This window comes from Manacus vitellinus, unplaced genomic scaffold (genome assembly GCF_001715985.3).
Source record: "Manacus vitellinus isolate BGI_N305 unplaced genomic scaffold, ASM171598v3 scaffold_24_pilon, whole genome shotgun sequence".
Classification (NCBI taxonomy): domain Eukaryota; kingdom Metazoa; phylum Chordata; class Aves; order Passeriformes; family Pipridae; genus Manacus; species Manacus vitellinus.
Genome location: NW_021939798.1, coordinates 5,473,250 through 5,497,559, shown reverse-complemented (window position 1 = coordinate 5,497,559; position 24,310 = coordinate 5,473,250). Strand labels below are relative to the sequence as shown.

Genomic DNA, 24,310 nt, shown 5'->3' with positions numbered 1-24,310 from the left:
GATGAACTCCTGAAGGAACCAGCCCCAGTACATTCAGTGCCTGAACCGTGAGAGCCTGGGGGAGTGGCTCGCCTGGTGGTACCGCTGATACCCCTCAGATGCGGCCGGGAGCAGCAGGAGGTGGCTCAGCGAATCCTTCTGGCAGAGGGCCATGGCCTCCTTGTAATTTATCTTCTCCTTAGTGACAGGGTCAATGAGATCTTTCTCATAGTTGGACTCATCCTGGAGCCTGTTGGCCAAGTTGCTTGTTATCATCCCGGTCTGGACAGCTTCCAGCACAGGGATGCGACCGGTTTTCTTGGGATCAATGAGCCCTCCAGTTAGATGCTGGACTTGCAGGTAGGGGAAAGCACTGTCCTTGGTCATCCAACCCTTCTGAACTGCTTCCCCCACAGACAGCCTTCGCTTGGTCACCGGGTCCTCAATCCCCGTGAAAGCTTTCTGGGCATTGAGCAGTCTCTGCATGTAGGTCCTGTCAATCAGTCCCCTCTCAATCGCCTTATGGACTGAGAACCGGTCCCGAGAAATGAGGTCTATGATGCCCCCCGTGGCAGCCTGGGCTTCCAGCAGCTTCTGAGCTGTCATGGGATCGAGCAGCTTCTTCGCAAGAGCAGTTTTGACACTGTACTTGGTGTCGGTGGTGGTGTCATACACCCCGGCGATGGGGGATGTGTCATCACCTACGCCCTTCTGTGAGGCTGGGGGAAAGAAGGTTTGGGTTTGGTGGGTGGTGGGTGATGTGAGTGGGGATTTGGAGATGATGGAGCCAATCGAGAGGGACGAGGGAGGCTTGGTTTCCCCAGCCACCAGCAGGGCGAATTCAGAGATGGGAATCTTGCCATCCCGGTACAGCTGGTACTCCTCCTTTGTGATCCTCCTCAGCCTTAGTGCATCATCGATGGAATACTGCTTCCCACTTTTCTTGTCAAGGAGAAGTGAGATTTCCCCATTTGGGCCCAGGGTAGTGACTTCCTCCCAGTCACACTCCAGCTCTTGCAGCTGGATGTACTGGCCTCTGTCTATGATACCTCGCTTATAGGCCTCGTAAGGGGACATGTCCTTCCCTGTCTCAGGGTCCAAGATAGAGATCTTGGTGGAGAGGTTTGTCTCTCTCATCTGGGTCTCGTGATTGATTTCTTCCCGGTTGACCTTTGACTGGAGATCCCGAATGAACCTCTCCTTGTTGTAGATCTGGTCCTTCTCCCTAAGGATGTCTGCCTCCAGCAGGGAAAACTCATGTTCCCGCTGCTTCTTCTTCTGCCTGTCATTCTCAGTCCGCTGGTTGAGCAGTTTGGACTCCTCCCGAAGGAAAAGGACTTTCTGCTGCTTCTGCCTCTCCAGGTCCCGCAGTTCACTCTCCAAGTTGGCTCTCTCCTGGATGGCCAGGTTCCTGGCTTTCTGCAGCTCCGTCTCTTCACGAGCCCATGTCCTCTTCATGCCTTCAGCTCTCTCGATCTTATCCCTGAGCCGCCGTACCTCCTCTTCTGCCTTTTGCTTGGCTCCTCTCTCCCTGCTCAGCAGCTCCCAGATTCGTGCACGTTCGCTCTCCAGCGCTCTGTCCTTTTCCACTCGAATCACCTCCTTGTAGATGGTCTTCTCCTGGGATTTTGTTTTCTGCAGGACATCGACTTGCACCTGCAGGTTCTTGCATTCTCTCTGCAAGCTCAGCACCTCCATCTTCTCCCGGTCCAGCTCCAAGCGCAGGTTGCTGGCAGACTGTTCCAGGACTGGATCCTTCTCCAGCTTCACCACTTCTTCCATAATGATCTTCTCTTGCACCGGGGCCGGGCTCTCCTCCAGCTCCTTTATTCTCAGTGTAATTTGTCTCATCTCCTTCTCCAGTGCAAGCCTCTTGCTTCGATCCTCCTGAAAGTTGAGTAACTTCTCTTGCTCCTTCACCAGCGCACGAACCTGCTGCACGTCGCGTTCCAGGCGGCGCCTGTTGCTCACCTCCTCATCCAGACTCCGGCTCAGCCTGGTGTGCTCATCTCGGAGCTTTGGGTCCTTTTGAGTCAGTATCACCTCTTGAACAACTACCTTCTCCTCTGGTTTCCTCCTCTCCAGGAGCATGTATTTGTTCTGCAAGTCATAGATTGCATCCTCTGCAGCTCTCCTCTTCTGAGACATGTTACGCACCTCTTGACGGAGGCGATCGGCTTCCTTTTCCAAGAGTGGATCGTTCTCATATCGGATGACTTCCTTGTTGACCAGCTTGGTTTCCACCTTGGATCTCTCCCTCCTCCATTCATCCCTTTCACCCTGCAGCCTAATGAGCTGCTCTTGGGTCCTGCCATTGGTGTTCACCAGCTCATTGAGCTGCTCCTTCAGCCTGTCAATCTCTCTAAGAATCTCTGGACTCTTTTCATGTTTCACCACCTCCTCTATGACCTCCTTAAACTCCACCACTGGTTTCTGTGACCTGAGGACACTGAGCTCTGCTAAGGCCTCTTCCACTTCACTGTCAATCTTTGTCCTTTTCAGAGTGACTTCCTGCAGCTCCCTTTTCAGGTGTGCAATCTGCCGCTCCGTTTCAGGATCCACCAGGAAAATCTCATTGACCCTCTCTTTCACCTCTATCCTTGGTTTTTGCTTCTCTGCGATGCTGTACTGGCTCTGCAGCTCTCCCAGCTCACCCGTAAGCATCAAGTTTTTGCTCCTCTCTTCTTCAATCAGAGTTTTAAGCTTGGAAGTCTCTTTCAGTAACTCTGGGTCCTGCTCTACCTGCTTCACCTCCTTAACAATAATTTTGGGTTCTGCCATTTCAATTAGTCTTTCTACCTCCTCAATCTTGTTCTTCACTTTCTCTATCGCCTCTTCCACCGACTTCCTCTTGAAGGATTCCTCATCAATTTGTAGCTGCAGGGTCCTAACAGACTTCAGCATCTCTGGGTTTTTCTCCAGTTTGATCAGCTCCTTCACCACCACTTTCTCTCGGACGTTGGGCTGCTTTCGCTCCAGCATGTGCAGCTCCCTTTTGTGCTGCTCAAGTTCGGAAGCAGCAGCCAAGCTTTCCTCCTGGAGACGTTTGATCTCCTGACGAAGACTGGCTGCTTCACCATCCAGGCTTGGATCCTTCTCAATTTTTGTGATCTCTTTGGTGAGGAGCTGGGCAGGAGCAACCTTCTTCTCGCTCTCCACCTGGGCAAGTTTACGGCTCATCGCTTCGATGTTTTCTTGAAGGCTCTGCCTTTTTTTGCCTTCCTCTTCAATTTGCTTTACCAACTTAGAGAGGTTACTCTCCACCTGTGGGTCTCTGTAATATTCTATCACCTCCTTTTCTTCCACTCTTTCAACGGGCTTCTGAGTCTTCAACATCAGCAGCTTGTTTCTGTGTTCCTCCAGGTCCTCTTCAATCTTGGAAACTTTCTTCCTTTCCTCCTCCAGCTGCGATTTCAACCCCTCAGATTCCCTGCTTGTTGCAGCTTTGTTTTCAGATTTCTGCGTTTGCTCATGTACAGCTTCAATGTCCTCATGCACTTCCTTCTGCGAGGGAGAAACCAAAAAGAATTTAAAAAAAAAAAAGGGCAGGGAAATGGAGTCATTCTTCTTTTTTAGGGTGGCACAGAGACCTTTTAAATGCCATGGCATGGTGGGAGATAGAGCTGGCACACAATCCCCAGGGAGTCTCCAAATATGGCTGTTTGTAAATGGAAAATGAGGACATGCTCCCATCAGTTCAAGCAACTGACTTGGTGTGTTTTCCCCTTGTTTTGGAGGTGCTGCAGCAGCTCACAAAGGTGCTTTGTGCTGCCTTGTACCTGCAGCTGATGGAGAGTAACAGGGCCAGGCCCCAGTTTAATCTCTTGTCCTTCCTGAGCACACTGAAAGTCATCCAGACCAGAGGCCTTTCCTACAGATGGTTCAAACCCTAGAAAGGTCTAAAAATCCTATTGCTTTGAAGTGTTCTCAGAAGGCTGTGAGCACTGAATTCCAGCCACATCCACAAACAAATCTGAAATTCTCAGCCCCTGAATGTTGATTAGATATAGCTGAGGACAGGCCTTAAGAGCCCTAATCTTTTTTCCTAGCATACACTACAGCTTCAGTAAAGAGCTGAGAGTCCACACAAGTGAGAGAGTCACAGCCTAAGATCAGTGTCAGTAAACTGTGATTACTTGTGGTCTTTTTCTCAGAGGGTTTTCATTCCTTCCTTCCTCACACTTGGATGTGAAGACTCAGGAAGGGGGAACCCCAGTCTGAGCAGATTTGAACCCCCAACCTAAAGTACCCCAATCTTGCTGTGAGCTGGTACCTTCTCAACAATCTTCTTGGCAAACTCCAGCCGGCTGAGCTGCTGTTTATTTTCTGCTGCCAGCTCCATGTAGAGCTTGGTTACATCACTTTCCTAAAAAAGAAACAGCAGTGAGAGCCTTGTCCCCTCACCCTGACACAGCTCTGTTGGGTGGGACACTGCCACCCCTCCTTTCACCTGGAGGCACTTTGTGTACTGAGCAATTTCAGGGATTAGTGTCTTCACATCTGACTCCATAGAGACACACAGAGTCTAGGGACTCGTGCAGAAGATCCTGTCCCCATTATTTGAGTGCCTGTTAGATGCCTGCAGGTCTACACAAAGTCCAGACTTCCAAATTCACCTTGGGCCACACATGGATGGCAGTTGGTGAACAGCCCGAGGTGATGCAGGAGAACTGGGGTGCAACTGGGAGCAGCACAGAGGAGCTCTGGCTCCTTCCTGCCCTCACACAACTACCCTGTAAGTCTTATCTTCACATACAACATGGTAAAGAGGCAGCATCAGCAATCACAAGGCACCAGGCACAACCCTAATTCTGGACCTCATGTGCTGCTTTCCACCACAGACAAAGAGATCCCTGATGACTTTGACCTTGGGATTTGACTATGATCATCTGTGGCTGTAAGAGCGGATTAAGGCCTTGCAGAGGACATTGGGGCACAGGTAAGGAGATAGACAATGGTTTCCATGCCTTCATCTGAACATTTTACCTGGGCCTGGATGCTTTCCTGCAGGGGGGTCACACGCAGCCTCTTTGCAGCAGAGTCGGTCAGGGAAGGGTCCAGAGAAGAGCTGTATTTGCCTGCTTCAAGTTCATAGTCCTGTCCAGAGCAGAAACAGGAGAATCAGGTGGGATCTCTCATGTGAGACACTAAGGGAGTGATAAATGGGAAAACCCAGCCATACATTGAGCGTGGACTGCACATTCCGGGACAGCCTGACCACAGCGTTCTTCTCGGGCTCCTTGCTTTCAATCTCCTCCACCAGCCTCTGCAGGAGACACATGTGGTGTTAAGGACAGGTTGAAATACAGCAACACAGTGACACTCTTGCAGCCTAGAGAATTAGCTCAGCTGAGGGAATGATGGGAACAGGAAGATATTTAGGAAGAGTCTCCAAGGCTTTAGAGGATCTCAGCAGCACTATCACTTGCCCTGGTACACTGATTTATCACATATGAGATAAATAGTAGCCAACACAGAGACCTCCACAACTCATCATCTGAACTACTGAGCTTAGGATCTGCTAAAGGAGAGAAAGATGCAGGACCCAGTGCAACATCTCAGCCCAAGGTACAATCTTTCAGGATTGTAGATATACCATCTGTGGGCTGCAATCACAGTTATTCACTGTGACAGTGGGAGGACTCATCCAGGAGCTGATGGTACAATCTTTTATGCAAGCCAATTCCCACATCCCTGTAACGTTACAGGTTATGATGCTTGCCCTGGAACACACCTTCTGTGCCTGCAGCTTGTAGTTGATCTGGCTTGGCCCATCAGTGGTCTTCACTTGGTGCTTGGGTAGGTTGTTCATCCAGAACATCAGGTTCTCATTGGAGTTCTGGAACTGCTGGTAGGTGAGGCTGATGTTTCTGAGGGTCTTCTCTCTGCACAGGACAGAGGTGAACAGGAACATTAAGGGGAAGGGCAAAGATTTATCTGCAAGTTCCTAAAAAGACGCTCTGGTGACAATGTCACAACACGCACCAAGATAACAAAAAACAAGGGAGTGACAAGTGATCCCTGAGTGGGGAGCCTAACTGCGCACATCAGGTTTGCTACTGCAGCATGAACATTACCTGGGAGATGGGAGAAGGAAAAAGGCAGACAACCAGCAGCAGTCCCTGGGAGAAGTGTCTAAAAGGGTCTCTATGTGTAAGGTCCCTGTGTCAGGCAGAGGCCAGTAGTCAAAAACTGCCTTATCTCAGATATCTGGAAGCTCAAAGCCTGTGCTGTGCAGGCAGGACAGCACAGAGCAGGACAGACCCAGTCCTCAGTATTACAGGATAGTGGTCAGGATCAGGGTCCTGCAGTCAGGGGAGGTTTAGGTTGGGTATCAGAAAAAGGTTCTTCACCCTGAGGGTGGTTGGGCACTAAAAGAGGCTCCCCAGGGCAGTGGTCACAGCACCAAGGCTGACAGAGCTCAAGAAGCATTTGGATGACACTCTCAAGCACACGGTGTGACTCTTGGGGATGGTCCTGTGCAGGGCCAGTAGTTGGACTTGATGATCCTTATGGGTGCCTTCCAACTGGTCATATTCTGTGATTCTGTGACCCTGACTAACACTGGTCCACGTCAGCCAAGAGGAGCAGAGATGATCCCACAGCCCCTCACCGCTGATCCAGCTGGTCGGCAACGGCGTGGTAGCGATCATTGAGGAGCTGCACCTCCCGCTTCTGCCGCGGCAGGTCGGGACAGAACTCCTGGAAGTTGTTCTGCACGGCACTGCAGCTGTGCTCGGCATCCTTCAGCCCCCGGTTCAGCTTCAGCACACAGTCCTCTTGGGCCACCAGGTCCCGCCTCATCTTCTGCAGGGGGAAAGAAAAGACACCTCCAGGTTTGTAGCAGTCAATGCACCAACCAAACACCCTCCTTAACCTGTCACCGCTAACTGTGCAGTACCTGGGGGCTGGTCAGGCTCTCCAAGGGATGTGCAAGGTGGAAGAGCTAGAGCAGTGAGACTTACTCGGTAAACAGTGTGGGAAGCAAGGTGGGCTGGACAGTGGATGGAGCAGCATGCAGAAGTTTGGGAGAAGGTAAAAAAGGGTCCCTGTGAGTGTTAAGGATGGAGCAGGGAGACTGGAAGCAGGAAAGATTAGGGATGAGTGTGAGGCAGAGCAACAGATTAGATGCTAAGGTGGTCATCATTTTAGGGACTCAAAGGTAGCCTGAGAGGGACAGAGCTTTTTGCTGGCCAGTGAAGGCAGGTCAGCCTGCAATACCAACACGAAACCTTAAAGGAACAAGTCCTTAAAAAGGCTTCATTGCTGGCACCTCGAGGTGCTCAAATTAGCAAAGTTCAGCTCCTCCCACCATTGCTATCTGAGCTCAGAGATGTCCCTTCCTTAAGGAAGAGCCTGATGTTCCCCTACCTGCAGGTCATTGGCCCGATCCTGCAGGGCATTGGGGGATGCAGGAATGATGCTGTCCTGAGCCAGCTTGGCCTCAAATGTGCTGACAATCTTGTCTGTGTTCTCAATTTGAGTCTCCAGGTTGAGGGCAGCCTTGGCCCTGGGAAAGGGAAAAAATGACAGGACGAGGTTAGCTACAGGAGACCCCATTCTTCTCCTCTGCTCTCTGATTTTGCGTGTTTAAGCTTATTTAACATGGGAGCTTCTCCAACATGACAGGGAACAAGCACTGTGCACTCATGACCCTGTAGTGCTGCCCAGAAGTCAGACACGTTGCATTTCACAACAACAGAGCTAGGACACACACCCATTGTGGTGGATTTTCCACAGTGGGGGGATCTGAGCACAGAATACACACAGAAACTCTTTCAGAGGTCGCTCTGGTGATGGATAGGAGGTTTCCAACCCGTGCAGGACCTCAGCAAACACCGACATAGACTAAAAGCATTTTCTGTCATGCTTCTGTGTTGACACCTCTGTGCAAGGACTTCCTTCCCTCACCCCCATCAGGCCTTGCCACCATCACTCACTTCTCGTTGTACAGGCTGGAGAGCATATTGACATCATTGTACTTGCTCCTGAGGGCGTTCAGCGTGACAGGGAGCTGGGAAGCCGAGGTGCTGGTGGGTTTCTTGGAAAGGTAGGTCTCACACTCCTTCTGCAAGGCATCCTTGGCTGCCCCCAGGTTCTCCAGCTTCTTTGTTGTTTCCTGGCACATCAGATGGGAGCAGAGTCACCCAACACAGTCATAACAGTGCTGCAGTGGAAACTTGTCTCCCCCAGGGGCGGATTTGGCTGTGGGGCTCAGGGTGTGGTACCCCTCTCATAAGGAGCTGCCCCTTGGGGCACAGCCCCATCCAGACTGTGGCTGTCTGGCAATGGCAGGGTGTGGGAAAGAGATAGAAAAAACCTGCCTGAGCCCATCCTTCTGCCAGGGCTGGATAAATACCCACAGATGAAGATGTAACAAGCTGAGCTGCTACAGGCCCAGACCTTATCCCAGAGGAAAGAGGAGGGCTCCAGGGCACTGCCTCTTTTCCTGTACCACTGGCATCTACCAGTCTGTACTTCCCATCAGGTGAGCCAAAGCCAGTCCTTGGATTAATTCCCTCTATCCCTTCATTTTTTTGCTATAGACTTGAGAGTGCAGGGTGACAGAGTCCCCACGACCAAGCTGAGGACTGAATTCCCAAGACCTGGACCACAGCTCTGAAACAAATGTACAGATTGGTACAGAGCCAAGGGAAGGACCTGCGTTTCCTGAGGGTTTGGCTTAGCCTGTCCCATTTTAAGGATTCAAGCCAGCCTGAAACCCTTGCAACTACAGCTTCTTTGAAGCACTAGCTCCCATCTCATGTAATTTCTATGTCAACCTGCTTTGGGGCAAGGACACAGAGCTACCAAACTCCTCCTGCTCCAACTCACCTGCTGCTGTTTGATCCTCCTGGCAAGGTCATCCGTGGGGTCATTGTAGTTCACAGGAGACCTCACTCGGTTCAAGACCTCCTTCTCTACCTGAACCAGGTCCTTGCCAACACGATCCAGGCTACTGAGGAGCCGGTCAGCTTGGGGATCATCCTGGACTGCTGGAGGGCTCCTGGGCAGAGCTGCAGCAAGACACAGCTTGGGTTAATCCCCAGCTTTTAGCTCTTCCTTGGCCAGCCAGAGCTCAAGTCCAAAGGAGGGACAAAGACAGCCAAGTCTTTGCAGACACATCCCTGCTCAGCTTTGCTGGGAGCCTTTGAATTATAGCTGTGGGAATAACATGGCTAGGCAGGGGTTGGGATTTAGCCCTGGCTGCCTGCTTATTCCACAGCCCCCAGGTAGGGAAGAGAACTGCAAGGCACCCAGATTACAAAGCAGGTTTAATTACGGTTTCTGGATAGGCACATCCCTCTGCAACCCTAAATACCCTGCAGCTGTTGATGGAGCTGAAGGTCAATCACAGAGTTTTGAGAAGGGCAACAGATTTTAAGTGAATTGATATCACATAGTGAGTCCTTGGCAGCACCAGGAGTCAGATTATCCTGTGGCTGTTCTTTTCCACAGAGCAAAAAGCAACCTCCTACAGAGACCTGTGTGTGTATTGCAGGTATCTCTGCCCACCCTGGGTGGGTGCTTTGCTTCCAGTCTGCTTTGGGAGCTCTGGGAGGAAGCTGGCTTTGGAGAGGGTTGGACTATCCAGCTGACATACCTTGCTGGCTGGGCTGGACCTGTTCCTTTTGGCTGCGTCTCAGGGTGCTCTGAACCGCCGCTCGCTTCTGCTTCACCGTGTTCAGTTCCCCTTCCAGCCTGTGAGCAGAGAGGAGCACCCTCAGCCAGCAGGATGGGACACAGCCCTGAGCATGGCCTGACAGAGCCCTGCATGGCAGCAGCTCTGTGGCTCCTGCTGGGAAGGTGTCCCCGAAGGCAGGGGAAGGTGTCCCCGAAGGCAGGGGCAGTCTGGGAGCCTGCAGCCTGTTGTAACTCAGAGACATCCCTCAGGAAAGGGAAGAGCAGCAAAAGCAGCTGGTTGGCTTGAGCAGCTGACTTCTGCCAATGAAGCCAGCGTTTCCAACCCTCAGCAGAAGCTGTCAAAGCTGGAAGTTGATTTCATATGGTGGCAGCGCTTTGCAGCTTCACGGGAAGGGAGTACAAGGAGCTGCTGCTGTGGCTGCTGCAATAGAAATGCCAAGTCTCAATCGAAAGGATGGTTCCTGTCTAATGAAACTAGAGCTGGGATCTGTAAAACTGGAAGGACCAAAATGTACCTCTGGGAGAAAAAAGCCTAATGAAACTAGGAGGAAGGGAACCAGAAAAGACCAGGCCAGTTGTGATCCCTGCTATGGACTGCTCCAACTAAACGCTGTGTGCTAAAACCTGCAATTCCCAGCTTGCCTGGCTGCTGTCAGACAAGGGCTGTCTGGGGGGTCCAGGGCACAGCTCCATGCAGAGGAACTAAATTTCTGTTTTAAAGCACACATGAAACCCATAAATCCAAAGGACTCAGTAATCTGGGATGTGTGAAGAGGGGTGGGCACTGAAGAAGAGCAACACAATGCAGCAATCTTGCCCGTTGTGCCTGGGGACCCAAGCTCCCACCACGGACATGCCCACGTAGCTCTGAGTCAGGGCTGTGGCCTTTCCATGGCACTTGAGCTGCACTGATTTATCCAAAGACCCGGGGACATGATTAAAAAGGTAATGCCAACCTCCCTGCACCACCGCCCCGTCCTGTGGGAACGGCAGGAGCTGACGGAGCAGGCAGGCAGAACTACACGGTGGTTCAAGGAGCATTTCTGTCTCCAGCTGGGGCTGGCTGAGAGGAGATACCACAGATAACTCTGTCCTGTTTGGCAAGTCCCAAACTCCAGACTGATTCTGCAATGAATTTAGTCAGACCTGTGCGAGTCACATGTTTGGGTGAAGAAATCAAGCCTGACTGCCAGAAAACTCTTTGACAGTGAGGTCCGTGCAGTGTGCAGGGCTGTTGAGGAATGGAAGGAACCTGGATAAGGTACCTCTCCAGGAGAGAGATTTCATACTAGAGATAGTCATGAGTCCTGTCCCCAGCTGCAGGTGAGGTGATCAGGCTGGTTATGACCTGAGTGAGTCTAAATGTCTCTCTGGGTCAGGCTCTGTGCTGCAGACTCACCTATTGACCTTGTCTATGGACTCAGGGTCAGGTGGAGGGATGGAGAAGCAAGCAGAAGGTGCCTCCTGGACCACACCAGCGCTGCTCTGCACCACCCACATCTCAGGGTTGCTGTTGTCCTTCAGGGTGTACTTGTCCCCTCTGGTCAGCTGCACCTGGGACAGAGACACAAAACCCGGTGAAAGGCTTGGCTTTCTGGCACTAGGATGGTTCCTCCCACCACAGAGCCAAGATCTGGAGCAACCAAAGAAGAATTCAGCTCCCTGCTTCTTCTGAAGGTGCTGCCAGTCAAGCCCTCACCTCCCCAGCATCCCAGTCACAGAGGGTGTCCAAGGTGAGGGGCTGAGAGGGACGTGTCCTGCGCAGTTTCAGGGGGCTGATCTCTTTGCTCCTTCTCTTCAGGTCAGCGATGTTCTTCTCTGCCTGCTTCAACACCTTCTCCTCGTTCTAGACAAAACAGGGAAGACAGTGGTTGTGACCAGGCTTGCATGAGAAGGAAGGGGAGGGTCACTCTACAGTGAGTATGCTGGGACCAGTTGTCCACTCTTGTGGAGCAGAGTCAGGAGGTTCTCCATTCTTGATCCCTCCATGTCCCTTCTTCCCCTTTTCATTATCAACACTCTGCTCGGTTTCCTTTGCTCACAGCAGGTCTTCCTTTGAAGGCACAGCCTGAGTTAACCTTAGGTGAACCCACACTGTTGTATTAAAATCTCCTGAAGAAGTTTTCTTTTTCAGGAATGGGACAGAGGCCTGCCAAGAGGTGGCTGCATTCCAGTGTCAGAAAGTACCAAGATCCAAGCACCTCTTGAGAGTGAAATGTGTTGCATGCTTGGGAAGATACCATGTTGAACGTGTCCCTTCCCTCTCTCCCGGGCAAATGTTCCTTTCTTATCTGCATCTCACCCCTCAGGTCAGATTTCTTTATTCCCTCCCTTGCCTTTGGCTCATGGGAGTGCTGAGGAGATGGGAGGACCTTTCCCTTCTGCTTGAGTGCCAGTGGCTCACACTCTGTGGGCCCTCTAATCCAAGTGTCTCCTATTAAGGACAACACAAGGCTCCTCCCTGCACTTCTCCTTCACTCTGATGGTGACCTGGGGCCTGGCTGTGTGTCACTGATGGGGACAGTGCTGTCCCAGGGGTCACTGCCCTGCAGTCTGGGATGCAGGGACTCAGCACTCAGAGCACAGTATTGCCAGGGGCTTCCCTCTCCCGAGCACAGAGCTGTGGTGAGCTGTCCCCATAGGGTTATTTACCCACCTCTTCCTCTTCCCCACTGTTATTTATTGGGGAGGTTACAACTTTGGATTTGCCCCTTCGGTCTGGCTGGTTCCACCAGCCTTGAAGATCTCACCTCCAGCTGAAGCAGCAGATCTGACACCACCCCGGGGCTGTCTTTGTTGAACTTGCTGTATTTGGTGTCCAGGTCAGAGCTCATCTTCTTCAGGGAGCGGCTCACAGCCTCAGCATCATCCTGGAACTGGAGGTGTGGGTAGGAAAACAGTCAGGCACGGGGGGACCTTACTACCCCCAAGTCCAGTGGGGTCTCTCAGTTCCCAACATCTCTAAAAGATTAGGTTTTGAGGGGTGTTTCCCCAAAACGCCCTGACTAGGTACCAGCAGAGGATCTCCCATCCTCATTCCTCTACTTTCTCTCTTCCCAGCTTGCCCACTCTGGCCTGACCCGTAGACCCACGGCCCATGAATTTGCTTTTTACCTTCTTGTAGCTCTCCACACTGTTCAGTTGGCTCTCTTGGCAAATGCAGAGATTCAGGAAATTTTGCCACTCGTTCTTCAAGGCTTCCTGGTGAGCCTGTGGTGGGACAGAGCACAGCTCAGTGGGCTCCAGCTGGTCCTACCTCCCCCAGCACTGGTCTCCTTTCCCCAGAAGTCCCAGAGATCAGAGGAAGAGCAGAGACAAAGCTGTGCCCAGGCACTGCCTGACGCTGAACCTGGGCGAGGACACTCCTTGAGAAGGACTTGGCTCATACAGAGCAGCCACCATTCCCCAGGGGGTCTCAGCTCTGGTGGTGCTGGGGGCTGAGAGCCCACTTCAGCCTGACACTGCATCTGCAGGCTTGGAAATACAACCTGGGCAGCTGGGAACTGGTTTCACTTGGGAGAAATCACACCATGTCATAGCTCCCTGCAGCACCAATATATCTGAGCAGCTGGGTAGGAGCTGGTCCCAGCACACAGATGGTTCCCACCATCTCCTGGAGACTTTGAAAGGGGTGAAGGCCCTGCACTGCTCTCAGCTTCCCCATAAGGTTGGAATAGGCAGAAAGGTGCTGCAGTACAGCCAGTGCAGTGTGAGAAGAAAGAGTAACAACTGCAGAAGATGTGAAGGGGTCTCCTCCAACCCTCCCCCTGGTTCTTGATGCACAGGCACTCTGGTTCTCCTACAGTGTTTGGGAAGAGACCCCCCTCTCCCTACCTGGATAGGCTTGATGGCTGGGTGCTTTAGTTCAATCATCCTGTCCCCATCATCCTGAAGGTGGTTCACAAACTCCTCTTGGCTGAGCAGCTCATTGGACTTGAAATCCTGGAGGGTAAGAGAAACTTCATGACCTTGGGAGCGTGCAAGGAGCACAGAGAGCACCAAACCCCAACATAACAGAGACAAGGCTCCCAAAGCATAGACATCCTTGTTTGTTTGTTTTTTTTAAAAACAGAAAAGACTAGGCAAAGCTAAAACAAATTAGACACACTTGGGCCTCAGAAGGCACCAGGGCATTCATTCAAAGAGCATTTTCCTAAGCAATTATCCCTCTATTCTTCCTGGTCCCAGCACATAGCAGTCACTGTGTTCTGTATGTTGGCCACTGAGGCTGATGTGATACTGAGTCCTTCTCTTCTCTCTGCCTCACTGACAGCTCTCTAACATATGATCCCACACTCCAGCTCAGGGGACTGGCAGGGACACACAGAGTGGCTCATCCCTAGTTCCTCAATGGATCCAGAGGATCTCTTCCACCTCTGTTTCAGTGCCCAGCACTATTGGGCTGCCCTGGGAAAGCCCCAGGCTCAGGGCTGGTGGAGGATGTCCAGCAGGCTGGGATCCATCCTGCAAATCTCACAAGCCAGGCTTGGCCAGCCTCCCAAGCCAGGACCTGCTGCCACCCCCCAAAGCTCACCTCGTACTCCCGTCGCACACTCTGCACATCCATCATTTGGTCACTCCAGTCCTGCTTCAGGATCTTGGTCTGCTGCTCTGTCAGGTAGCCCAGCTCCTTGGTGCAGCCCTGGAGGTGGTGGTAGAGGCTGCCCAGGCTCTGCCCTCGCCAGATGGAGGCTTTCTGCCCACACACACACGGGAGAGAGATGGTGTTGGTGCTCAGCCTGGGGAGTCCCTTTCCCCTCCTCCCCAGGACCCTGCTCCTGTTGCACATCCACCAGGAGATTCCCAGAGACCTCAGCGAGAAATCTGCCACCCCTGGCTCTTATCTGATGGGGCTGCCATTCCCCTTCCCTCCCCACAGACAGGATATGTTTGTCTAACCAGAATCCCAGGTGTGGGCTGGTGCCTCGGGCACTCTCAGAGCTGGCCCAGCTCTGCTATGTTTCTTATAAATCCCATTTTCAACATTAAACCTTCATGGGCCCAGCTGGCTAAAACCAGGACCTTCTTCCCAGCCACCTCCTTTGCTCCTGCTGCTCATTTCCTCTCTGGAGCCCTTGATAGGGATCAGGTTGAGCCTCAGCATTTGCAATCCTGACTGGGAACAGTGTGTGGGCTGGGATGGGTTTCTTGCTGCCTCTGTATCCCTGTGCTCATGGACACACATGGGCAGCTCCAGATCCTTGACCCATGAAGAGGAGAGACATGGATCTCACCCACGGCATTGCCCTGAGGGCAGCAAGAGTGCTCTCAATTTACACCCATCCCAAGCTGGGAAGGAAATGAGGAAAGAAGAAGAGGGACATCACTGAGCAAGCCCAGAGGTAGCTCCTGCTTTGAGCTGGGCATTCCCAGTCCATCAGGGATGGTGTTACTCCGCTGTATGACCCCATCTGCACAGAAAACCACCGAGAAGCTTACCAGCAAGTCCTTGTACTGGCTTTTTAAATCTGCCACATCCTGGGTTACAACACAGCCCAGACCAAGGAGGGTGGGGGGGGAAGAAAAAAAGAGAGAGAAAAAAAGCTGTTATCGAAACATGTGGTAGATACTGATGAGCTGATTTATGGAATGCGCTTTAGAAACCATCCAAGAATCACCTCCCCGGCCCCTGAATGGCTCCATCTGTCCCAGCTCAGGCCCCCCATGCCCTCTGCAAAACAAGGGTGAACATTCACCGTGCAGAGGAGCAGATGGGACATGGGCCTGAGTGAAGCAACAAGAACAAGGAGGGGACAGAGGATGCCTTACCCCAGAATGGAGGTTCTTGATCTGGAGCCCGTAGGCTTCGATCTCCTTCTGCAGGATGTTGTGCTCAGCTATTTGCTTCTCCAGCTCTGACATGCCAGGGCCGTACTGTCCTGCGTTGACTTGTTTCTGTGCAAAAGGAATTAGGCAGAGATTAAAGCAAAAGGCTTTATTTCAAGGAGAAACCCCAGTGAGTGCTGGCAGGGCATGAAAAGATCTGGAATCTGATAGCAGGCTGGGAGCAAGGGAAGGGATCTTGTTTATTCCTGTGACTGCTGCTGATTGCCTTTTTCCCAGCCATACACAGGGAAAAAGATAACCAGAGCATATAACCCTGATGTAGAAACCTAAGCTGCACCAGCTCCCTGCCTATGGTGACATGCTTTGGATGCACTTAGTTACCATCCAGCTTTCAAGGGAATCCAAACTGACTTCAATCTGGCCACTCTAAATACCCAGACCCCACAGTGAGAAACTCTCAAAGGAAGTGCTGTCAAGTTGTAGGAGACGTCACCTTCTGCATCCTTTCATCCCACAGCAGAGCTCTCTACTGGACCCCTTCTGGTAGCTCTTAATCTGAAGGGGTCAATCCAGAGCATTTTAAGAGGTGGGAGGAAAGTCTTTCTTCCACCCAGAGCAACTGAATTATTTCCACCACCCTGCAACATCCCTGCATGATGCTGAGCACACAGTTTGGAGATGCATCCAAACCCAGCTGCTGTTACCATCTTTTGGTCCAGAATCCTGGCCCAGTCCACCCTGGGCCCCACGTCGGGGACGTTCAGCTGCTCGTAGAGGGCCCGGTACTCGGCACACAGCTGGGTCACACGGTCATGGAGCTGCTGGATGCTGCCAAGGGGAAAGGGCACATGTCTCTGTGTCAGCTGGGAAGAGGGACAGCCAAAGTGGGGTTTGTGGAGCCCAGATTTCACTTGCAAGACTCTCTGGGCTACTTTGCTGTCCCTCTGTGGCACTGGCCTCCTTCAGCACTTGTCTGTTCTCTGTCTCCAGGGATGTCTCAGAAATTACAGCCCAGGATGACACTGCAGGGAGATCAAGGCTGTACCTTCCCAGCTAGAAAACTACCATTCCCTCCTGATTTCCACCTAGTAGTGCTGGAAGTGAAGGGGAACAAAGCACCAGAAGCCAACTGAAGCTCTTCTCCCATTCCAACACCCACGTCTGACTCTGTGCTTGCCTGAACCAAAGGCATTCGTTTTAAGAAATGCAGAGGAAAAGGGGATTTGCCCTGAGAGTGGGGCCACATTTTATCTCTGCGTTTTTCTGGTACCTTTTACAGGAGCTCCCAAAAGAATGGGGCCTCTTGGGCACTCACCCTGGCAGCCACTCTGTACACTCCTATCTCTATAATATATTGGCAGAAAATCTGATTTTAAGGCTAAACTCTGTGGGAAGAAGAGTTGACACTACCTCTCATGGCAATGACTGGAACTCAGTCTAGATCATAGAGGGGTTCCCAATTGCTCAGTGCCCCCATCACATCAGTCCCCCCACTGCACTCACTCTTTCTCTATCTCAGAAGCCTGTGGGTGTTTCAGCCGCTTGGCACGATCCACATCCAGGAAGAGATCCTTCAGCAGGGTCTCTGCTTCCTTCAGGTTCCTGGCATTCTCTGTCTGGAACTCAAAAGCCTTGTTCTTCTGCTGATTGCTGGAATCCTGAAGACCAAGGGAGACAGAAGAAAACAGCCTGGTCGGACCACAGAGACCTCACAACACCTTCCTTGGCCAATGCAGAGGCTCTGGGTCCTCAACATGTCAACCACAGAGGATCCCTGGTAAAAGGGTTGAGCTGGGGAGCCCAGTCCAGCCCAGCTGCTGTTCCAGTGTCCCTCCCACCCAGGGACTGGTGTGGGTCAGACTGGCTGCCTCTGAGCTTGCTGGGAGGCAAAGGGCTGTTCTGCCGTAGGTGAGACAGCCTTGGCTGTGGGAAGCATGAGGCACTGAGCAGAAAAGCACAAGGCTGGAATTTGGGAGGCCCTGGGATGCAGCCTCAGGGGCTGGGAGGCTTTGTGGGGTGTCTGTTCCTCCCCAGCCTCCAGTCAGCCCCTAAACCTGCACCAGCACGCACAGAGCAGACACCTGACCTGTCATCCCAGACACTGCATTTGGAGGCAAAGACTTTCACCTTCCCACCACCCTCTGCCACAGCTCACCTGCTTGAGCCTCGACTGTGTCTCCAGGATGTCCTTCTCCACCTGGTCTGCGTTTGTCTGCATGCGGGAGATGAGCACGGCCAGCTCATTTGTGGAGGACCTGAGGGAGGGAACAGCAGAGCAGAGGGGTGGGTGAAAGCAACTCCCACCCTCTTCATCACTGCCCAGGACCTGTCCCAGGTGTGGTCCTTCAGGCCTTTCCCCATATCCTCCTGGTCTCCAAGGAGAGGGTTATGAGCCCTGGCCAAGGGCACAGACACGCACAAGTGGTTGATGCCTGGCTGTTGCCTTCAGACAAGAGAAGGTAAGAGCTGGTGTGTTTAGGGTGAGCAGATTTTCACATCTGCACAACTCCCAGCTGCAGATGCCCAAAAGTTCAGGTGGATTCAAAAAGCATTGGAAGAAAAAAAAATTTAAAACAAAATAAAAGGAAAAAACACCCAACAACAAACAACAAATCACTGTAGGGCTCCCAAAGGCACTGACACCACATCTGGGCTGGGAAGACCTGAAGCCACAGACGGCTGGAGGCCAGGAGAGCACCCTGCAGAGGCAGCACAACATGCTCACCCTGTTTGGAGACACTTCCTTGAGTGCCTGCCCTCAGCTGCTGGCAGAGGTGGCCCTTCAGCCTGACCCAGAGCTGCCATCCTGCTGTCTTGTTCCATGTGAAGTGCTCCACAGTTGGGCCCATTGAGTCACTGGAGAGCCCAGTGCCACCCCAGGGCCGGGCTGCAGAGGACACAGACTTGCACCCCCTGGGTGCTGCACAGGCTGTTGCATTTGTGCTGTTTTCAGAGCTTGGGGAATAGCACAGAGCTGAGTCAGGGGAGGTTTAGGTTGGATATCAGGAAAAGATTTATCACCCAGAAGGTGTTTGAGCACTGGAACAGGCTCTCCAGGGCAGTGGTCAGGGCACCAAGCCTGTCTGCATTTAGGAAGTGTTTGGACAATGCTCTCAGGCACATGGTGGGGTTGTTGGGGTGTCCTGTGCACGGTCAGGAGATGGACTCGATGATCCTGATGGGTCCCTTCCAACTCAGGGTACTCTGTGATTCTATAATTCTAATTTCCCAAGGCCATTGCACACCTGCCAGCTCTCCTTGCCCCAGTGAGGCTTCACTGAAGGTTCCCAACAGACCATTCCCTATTGCCTGTCACCCCAGGGCCATCACACAGCTGATGGTGCCATCACAGCCCTGACTCCATCACCGGGATTGGGAATGAGCTGCTGAAACAGCTGGATCCAAAGCCTGTAGCAAGGCATGGGATGGCTCCCAAAGCTCCCTGCAGACAGGGAAGCACAAACCTTGGTGCCACCTTCGTCCTCATTGTCCTGTTGTTTCTAGCAGCATCTGCCCTTGAGGACAGTGCCAGCCCTACCCTGCAGGCAGGGAGAGCACGGTGTGGGCAGAGGCAGGAGGGTGTGGAGCAATAACATCATGCAGAGCCCTCGGAATGCTGCAGATGGGACAAAGTTCAGTGAGGTTACGTGTCAACACTGGGGTCTGAGACCAGGAGGAAGAGTTTGAGCAGCAGCAATGTGACATTGCAGGGGGGTCTGGGTGGGGGACACTTCTTCGGGCAGGTCGGTACCTCTTTGGTGGAAGAAGAAGGTGGGAGAAAGGTGATGTCCTGCAGCAGAGCCACCACATCTGCCCTAGAGCCATGTGCTTTCCTTCCAGGTCCCTGAATCCAGCAAAGGACAGAGGGAAGTGGTTCCCTTAATGGCTCTGTCATTGCTCCAGCTCCTCAGCGTGGCTGCAGCTGTTCCACCGTTCATTCCAAAGGCTGGAGCAGATACTGGGATGTTCATTTATTACAGCCTCAAGTGACTGTAACGTGCCAGTGAGTGTCATGGTCACCCCAAGCCAAGCACTCACATGCCACAGTTCCTGTTTCAAGTGAGCCCAGCCCACTCTGACTGTAGCCTGTGTAACTCCAGCGGAGGCACAGCCCCAGCACTCCTGCTCTCTGCATCCTCCTGTCCCCTTTCTCCACTTCCTCCCTTGTTTTTGATTTCCCAAGAGGGCAGCAGCAGCTCTCAGCTGCCCTGGGGAATTTTGGATGGCAGCATCTCCTGGCCATGCCTCTGCTTCCCTGCCTGGAATGCAGTGAGCAAAGTAAATGGGGACTGCTGTGCTCCAGCAGGGCCCCCTCTACAGGGTCTAATTCCAGGGATCACGGAGGCGAAGAGCCCAAGCAGAGCGTTCATCATCATCATCATCATCCCCATCCAAGCATCACTGTCTGCTACAACCTGTCTTTTATATCCCGTTAATCATCCCTCCCACCCAATCTGTGCCCCATGGATGCCTTTCTGAGATAAGCTCATGGAGATGAATGCTGGCCCCAAGCCCCAGCACAAAGGGGTGGGTGGGAGCAGCACAGAGCCAGGATTTGGCCCCTGTGAGCCTGAGTGTGCAGCAGGAGGAAGCTCTCAGAGGTCTCCCCTCCCCAGGAGGTTACACAATCTCCCACTCATCCCTGACACGCCTGGAATGAGGTGGTGTCCCATGAGCAAATACTCGAGCACCACCCAAATTTCCTGCCCAGGCTCTCTGTGCAGGGAGGAGAGTGTGAGTCACGGGCTGGGCTGGGCCCTGTCCCAGGGGATGGATGCAGCAGTCCCAGGGGAGGGATGCAGCAGTCCCAGGGCAGGGATGCAGCAGTCCCAGGGCAGGGATGCAGCAGTCCCAGGGCAGGGATGCAGCAGTCCCAGGGCAGGGATGCAGCAGTCCCAGGGCAGGGATGCAGCAGTCCCAGGGCAGGGATGCAGCAGTCCCAGGGCAGGGATGCAGCAGTCCCAGGGCAGGGATGCAGCAGTCCCAGGGCAGGGATGCAGCAGTCCCAGGGCAGGGATGCAGCAGTCCCAGGGCAGGGATGCAGCAGTCCCAGGGGACGGACACCTCTCCCACTGGGCAGGGAGAGCATTGTTCCCCCAAGAAGTCTGACCAAATTCAGCTCCCACTTGGGAAGAGTGGGAATGGGGTGTCCAGTTTGAGCCCATCCCAGTTTGTCTTGTGACTGTGAATACCTCTGTGCCATTCCAAGAGGGGAGAAGTGAGGATCCATCCTTCCTAGGAAGGGTAGATCCCCAACAAAATCCTGCTTATTCCTGCTGGCACCCCTTTCTGGCTGAAGGAAACACCGGGACATCCCATCTCTTGGTTTACAAGGCTGGACACAGGAATCAGCTTTGTTTAGGCTGAGCCACAAGAAAAGTATGGACTGAAAAGACGTGAGAAACCTCCTGGTCATGGGGACTGAGCCCATCCCAGCCTGTGCTGCACAGGGACATTAGAGACCAGGATGCTGCTGCCAAAATGCTTCCTGGAGAGCATCACCTCAGGAGCAGAGGGGGTCTGCCCTGTGCTGAGTGTGAGCTTCTCCTGTCAGTGCAAACACCCATCCACACAGGCTGCAGTGACGTGGTGCCTCACCATCCTTCCTCGGGGTGTCCCCTTGCCCCATCCCTGCTGCTCCTGGGCAGGAGCCCTCACTCAACCCAGCTGGGCCCCACATCTCAGGATGAAGATACTGACATTTGGGCTGCAGAGAGGCAGCCTGGCATCAGGTGGGATACAAGGAGCCACGAGGTCATGTTGTGCACCCCTCAGCCTCCCAGAGCTCAGGCCCAGCTCCCTGCACAGCTCATGGTACAGCCACAGCCCCAGGACAGCTGAGGGCAAGGCTCAGCACAGCTCCTCCTGCTCCTCCTCCTCCAGAGCCAGAGCAGCCTCCTCCCTAGGGCTATCTCATGCCTGGGAGAGGCAGAGCACTATTATTATCATTATTAATTGGTTCATTTCTCATACCACTTTCTGCCTCCTGGACAGTCCAGCCACACGCAAGGGACAGTATCACTGAGCACTGTCCCCACTCCTGGTCACTCCTTCCAGGGCACATTTGGGCAGGACCACAGCACCCATGTGCTGCAGTCCCTGATCCCTCCATCCCTTCCTCACAGGGGACTTTGTTTTATGGCAGACCCCAAAGCTGGGTCTGTTCTCCCTGACATGTCCTTGTACATTTTGATCTGCCAGCAGATCATAGCACAGCACCACTGACCCCTTGCCAGTGCTGGGTTAATCCCTGAGCCTGTCTCCCAGGGTCCACCCTGCTCTAGACTGATCAAGGAGAAGTAGGAGGAGGCAGTGGCAAAAGCAGCAATCCCAGGAGATGATTAAACCAGGAGGTGACTTCCCCTCCACCTCCAAAACCACCCACAGCCTTTGTTAAAAATCACACCCAGGTAGCCAGTCCAGCCAGATCCAATTCAATTCCACCTTCACATGAGTTTTCCCTTTCAGCCCTGCAGTGCCTCCTCCAGAGCAGGGCACATCCAGGATGGTCCCTGGGGACAAACCTCCACTTGCTGCTGCCTCCCTGGGATGCATCCACCAAATGGAGGCAGAAAAGGACCCTGAGAGCTGAGATGCTCAGCACCATCACCCCAAGGACCAAGACAAGGTACCTCTGTAGGGGTCCAATCACTAATTGTGAACCCCAGAGACAGGGAACCTCAGCTGCTGATGAGCTTTTGGCCTTGGGGCCACCAAGAGCAGCCTTGGGCCACCAACATTTTCTCAGGGCCATCTGCAGAGCGTGTGCTGGTGGCTGCTCCCAAGACAACTCATCCACCTTCATTTTCTCAGCTACTTTGGGTGCTGACCAAGCCCCAGGCCATGGCCAAGCGAATTAGGCTGTGTCTGATGGTTGGTGCCTCCTAAAACAAGCACAACTAGCTCAGTAATTGCTGCACTCCTGGCTCCAGCCTCCGTCCTGCACAGGGAAGAGGTGTGAGGTCTTGCTGGGATGCAACTCCAGTTATCCCAAGAGGCTCATGGCAGGGGAGAACCTGGCCCAAACCCTCTGCAGCATGGCAGGGGCTGACATGAGAAATCCCCAGCCTGCTTTGAAAGCCGGCTGAGGAGGTGGATAGATTGCATTAACAAGGCTAAAAAAACCCAGAGCCTGACACAGTTCCAGGGCTGCTGGGGAGGTGGCTCACTGCTGCCAGGCCCCAGCAAATGCTTGGTGTTCAGGGAGCCCCCAGACCTGCCTTCAAGATGAGTCTGTGAGTGCTCAGCTCCAGTGAAGCTTCCTGTGGCAGGGGTCCAGCTCCTGACACCCACTCAGAGCAGCCCCAGCCTTTGTAGGGGCCACCTTCTCCCCAGGTCCTGCTGCCCTGCCCAGCAGCACCTGCCACCCCCCTCCTCAGTGGCTGTTTGGTGACCTGGGGTTTGGACCCCCAAAACAGAGCAGTTGGGTGCCAGCACCATGTTGTGACCCCACAGGTGTCCACACACGCCCCCCACTCTGGACTGCTGGGGGTGGTCCCAGGAGAGGGGGCCAGCACCCCCCTCCCCCTGCAGGTCCCCTCCTCTTCAGCACAAACCCCCCTGCAATTTCCTCGCCCTCCAACCCTGGCAGGGCACAGGGATCCCCACAGAACCAGTCCACCAACACCACGAACTGCAAAATTGCTGGGGAAGGTGGAAAATAACCCTGAGTTAACAACAGCAGCTGCAGGGAGGGATGAGCACTCCCTCTGCAAGAGTACCCCCTCCCAGAAGCATCCCAGTCCCATCACATATCTCACTCCCCACAGCTTAGGGAATCTCCTCACAGAATGGTTTGGGTTGGAAGGGACCTTAAAGACCTCCCAGTTCCAAGCCCCTGCCATAGGAGGGACACTTTCCACCAGACCAGGTTGCTCCAAGCAGCTCCAAAAGAGGCAAACTCAGCAATTTGACCTGCAGAGACCCGGCCTGTCCCCAGGATGGGTTAGAGCAAACCCACTCCCCACCCCTCTCCTCCACCTCAGCAGCACCAGACTGAGCATCCCTCTCCAGGGATCCCAGGGCAGCATCACACCAACCCCACGGAACCAATGAATCCCGGGATCTCAGACCCAGGCTGGGATCTGCTTCACCACCGAGCAGATCTCGCTCCACCCAAGCACAGGGGCTGTGTTTATCCTGCCTACTCCTTCCTGCCCAAAAGGGGCTTTTTGCCCCTCCCTGCTCAATGATCGCACCCTGAGCACATCGTCAGGCACCGGGGCTGCACAGGGACTTCTGGGAGGGAGCACAAAGCCCTCCAAAGACAAGGACAAAGGCTGGGGCAGCAAGTTTTGGCATCAGCTCCCAGCAAGCCCAAACCTTCTGCTGCTCCACAAAGAGGGATAGTTCTTAAGGGGACTTAGTAAACACGGATCACTCATCCCTCATCTTCCCCCAGGGTCACAGGATGGGGAGAGAGAGAGGAGAGAGGTCACACTTACTTGCTGGGCTTGACAGGGGAGCCTCTGTTGGGGGAACTTCTGCTCGGGGAGCCTTTGCCCACCCCCTTGAACATGTTGGCCAGGTCCCAGCGGGTCTCCCGGAGCCTGCAGAGTCCTCGTGGGCGCCGGCTCTTCGCTCCGGTCTGTCGGGGTGGAACAAGACTCAGCGGGGGAAGGTCGGCGGAGCACTAAAGAGCAGTTTCTGGGAGGCTCCTCCCCGAACGCAGGTGAGCAGCAGCAGCAGCAGCAGGAGGGATGGAGGAGGCACATATGAAAAAATGACTCGAAAAACCAGTTTAGGGTGGAAAGAGCAGAGCCCCAGAGGGAGAACGGGAGACCCCGCCCTGGCTCGGAGAGCGCTTTGGCACACACAGGCACGGCCGTGCAGCAGCTTCACGGCAGAGGGGCAGAGAGCACGGCCTTTGCAGGGAGGAAAAACCTGCAAATGCAACTTG

General features: G+C 53.5%; 1 protein-coding gene across 1 annotated transcript; it reads right to left on the bottom strand.

The window, feature by feature from the left end:
* Positions 1-33: 33 nt before the first annotated feature.
* On the bottom strand, positions 34-23,929 carry EVPL (envoplakin). Its single transcript, XM_029960034.1, has 22 exons — positions 23,856-23,929; positions 17,567-17,666; positions 16,915-17,069; positions 16,116-16,239; positions 15,394-15,519; positions 15,064-15,102; positions 14,159-14,320; positions 13,459-13,566; positions 12,739-12,834; positions 12,375-12,500; positions 11,324-11,470; positions 11,024-11,178; positions 9,584-9,681; positions 8,815-8,996; positions 7,920-8,098; positions 7,351-7,489; positions 6,593-6,786; positions 5,714-5,864; positions 5,162-5,245; positions 4,966-5,076; positions 4,253-4,345; positions 34-3,483 (listed from the first exon to the last, which is right to left on the bottom strand). The coding sequence occupies exons 1-22, from the start codon at positions 23,927-23,929 to the stop codon at positions 34-36; spliced, it is 6,093 nt and encodes a 2,030-aa protein (XP_029815894.1).
* Between the last annotated feature and the right edge of the window lie 381 nt (positions 23,930-24,310).

Coding starts and splice junctions, on each gene's coding strand:
- EVPL (XM_029960034.1), bottom strand. CDS start 23,929: ATGTTCAAGGGGGTGGGCAAAGGCTCCCCGAGCAGAAGTTCCCCCAAC. Junction 11,179..11,323: donor GTGACTGGGATGCTGGGGAG/GTGAGGGCTTGA, acceptor TCTCTGTCCCAG/GTGCAGCTGACCAGAGGGGA. Junction 5,077..5,161: donor ATGTGCAGTCCACGCTCAAT/GTATGGCTGGGT, acceptor TGCTCTGGACAG/GACTATGAACTTGAAGCAGG.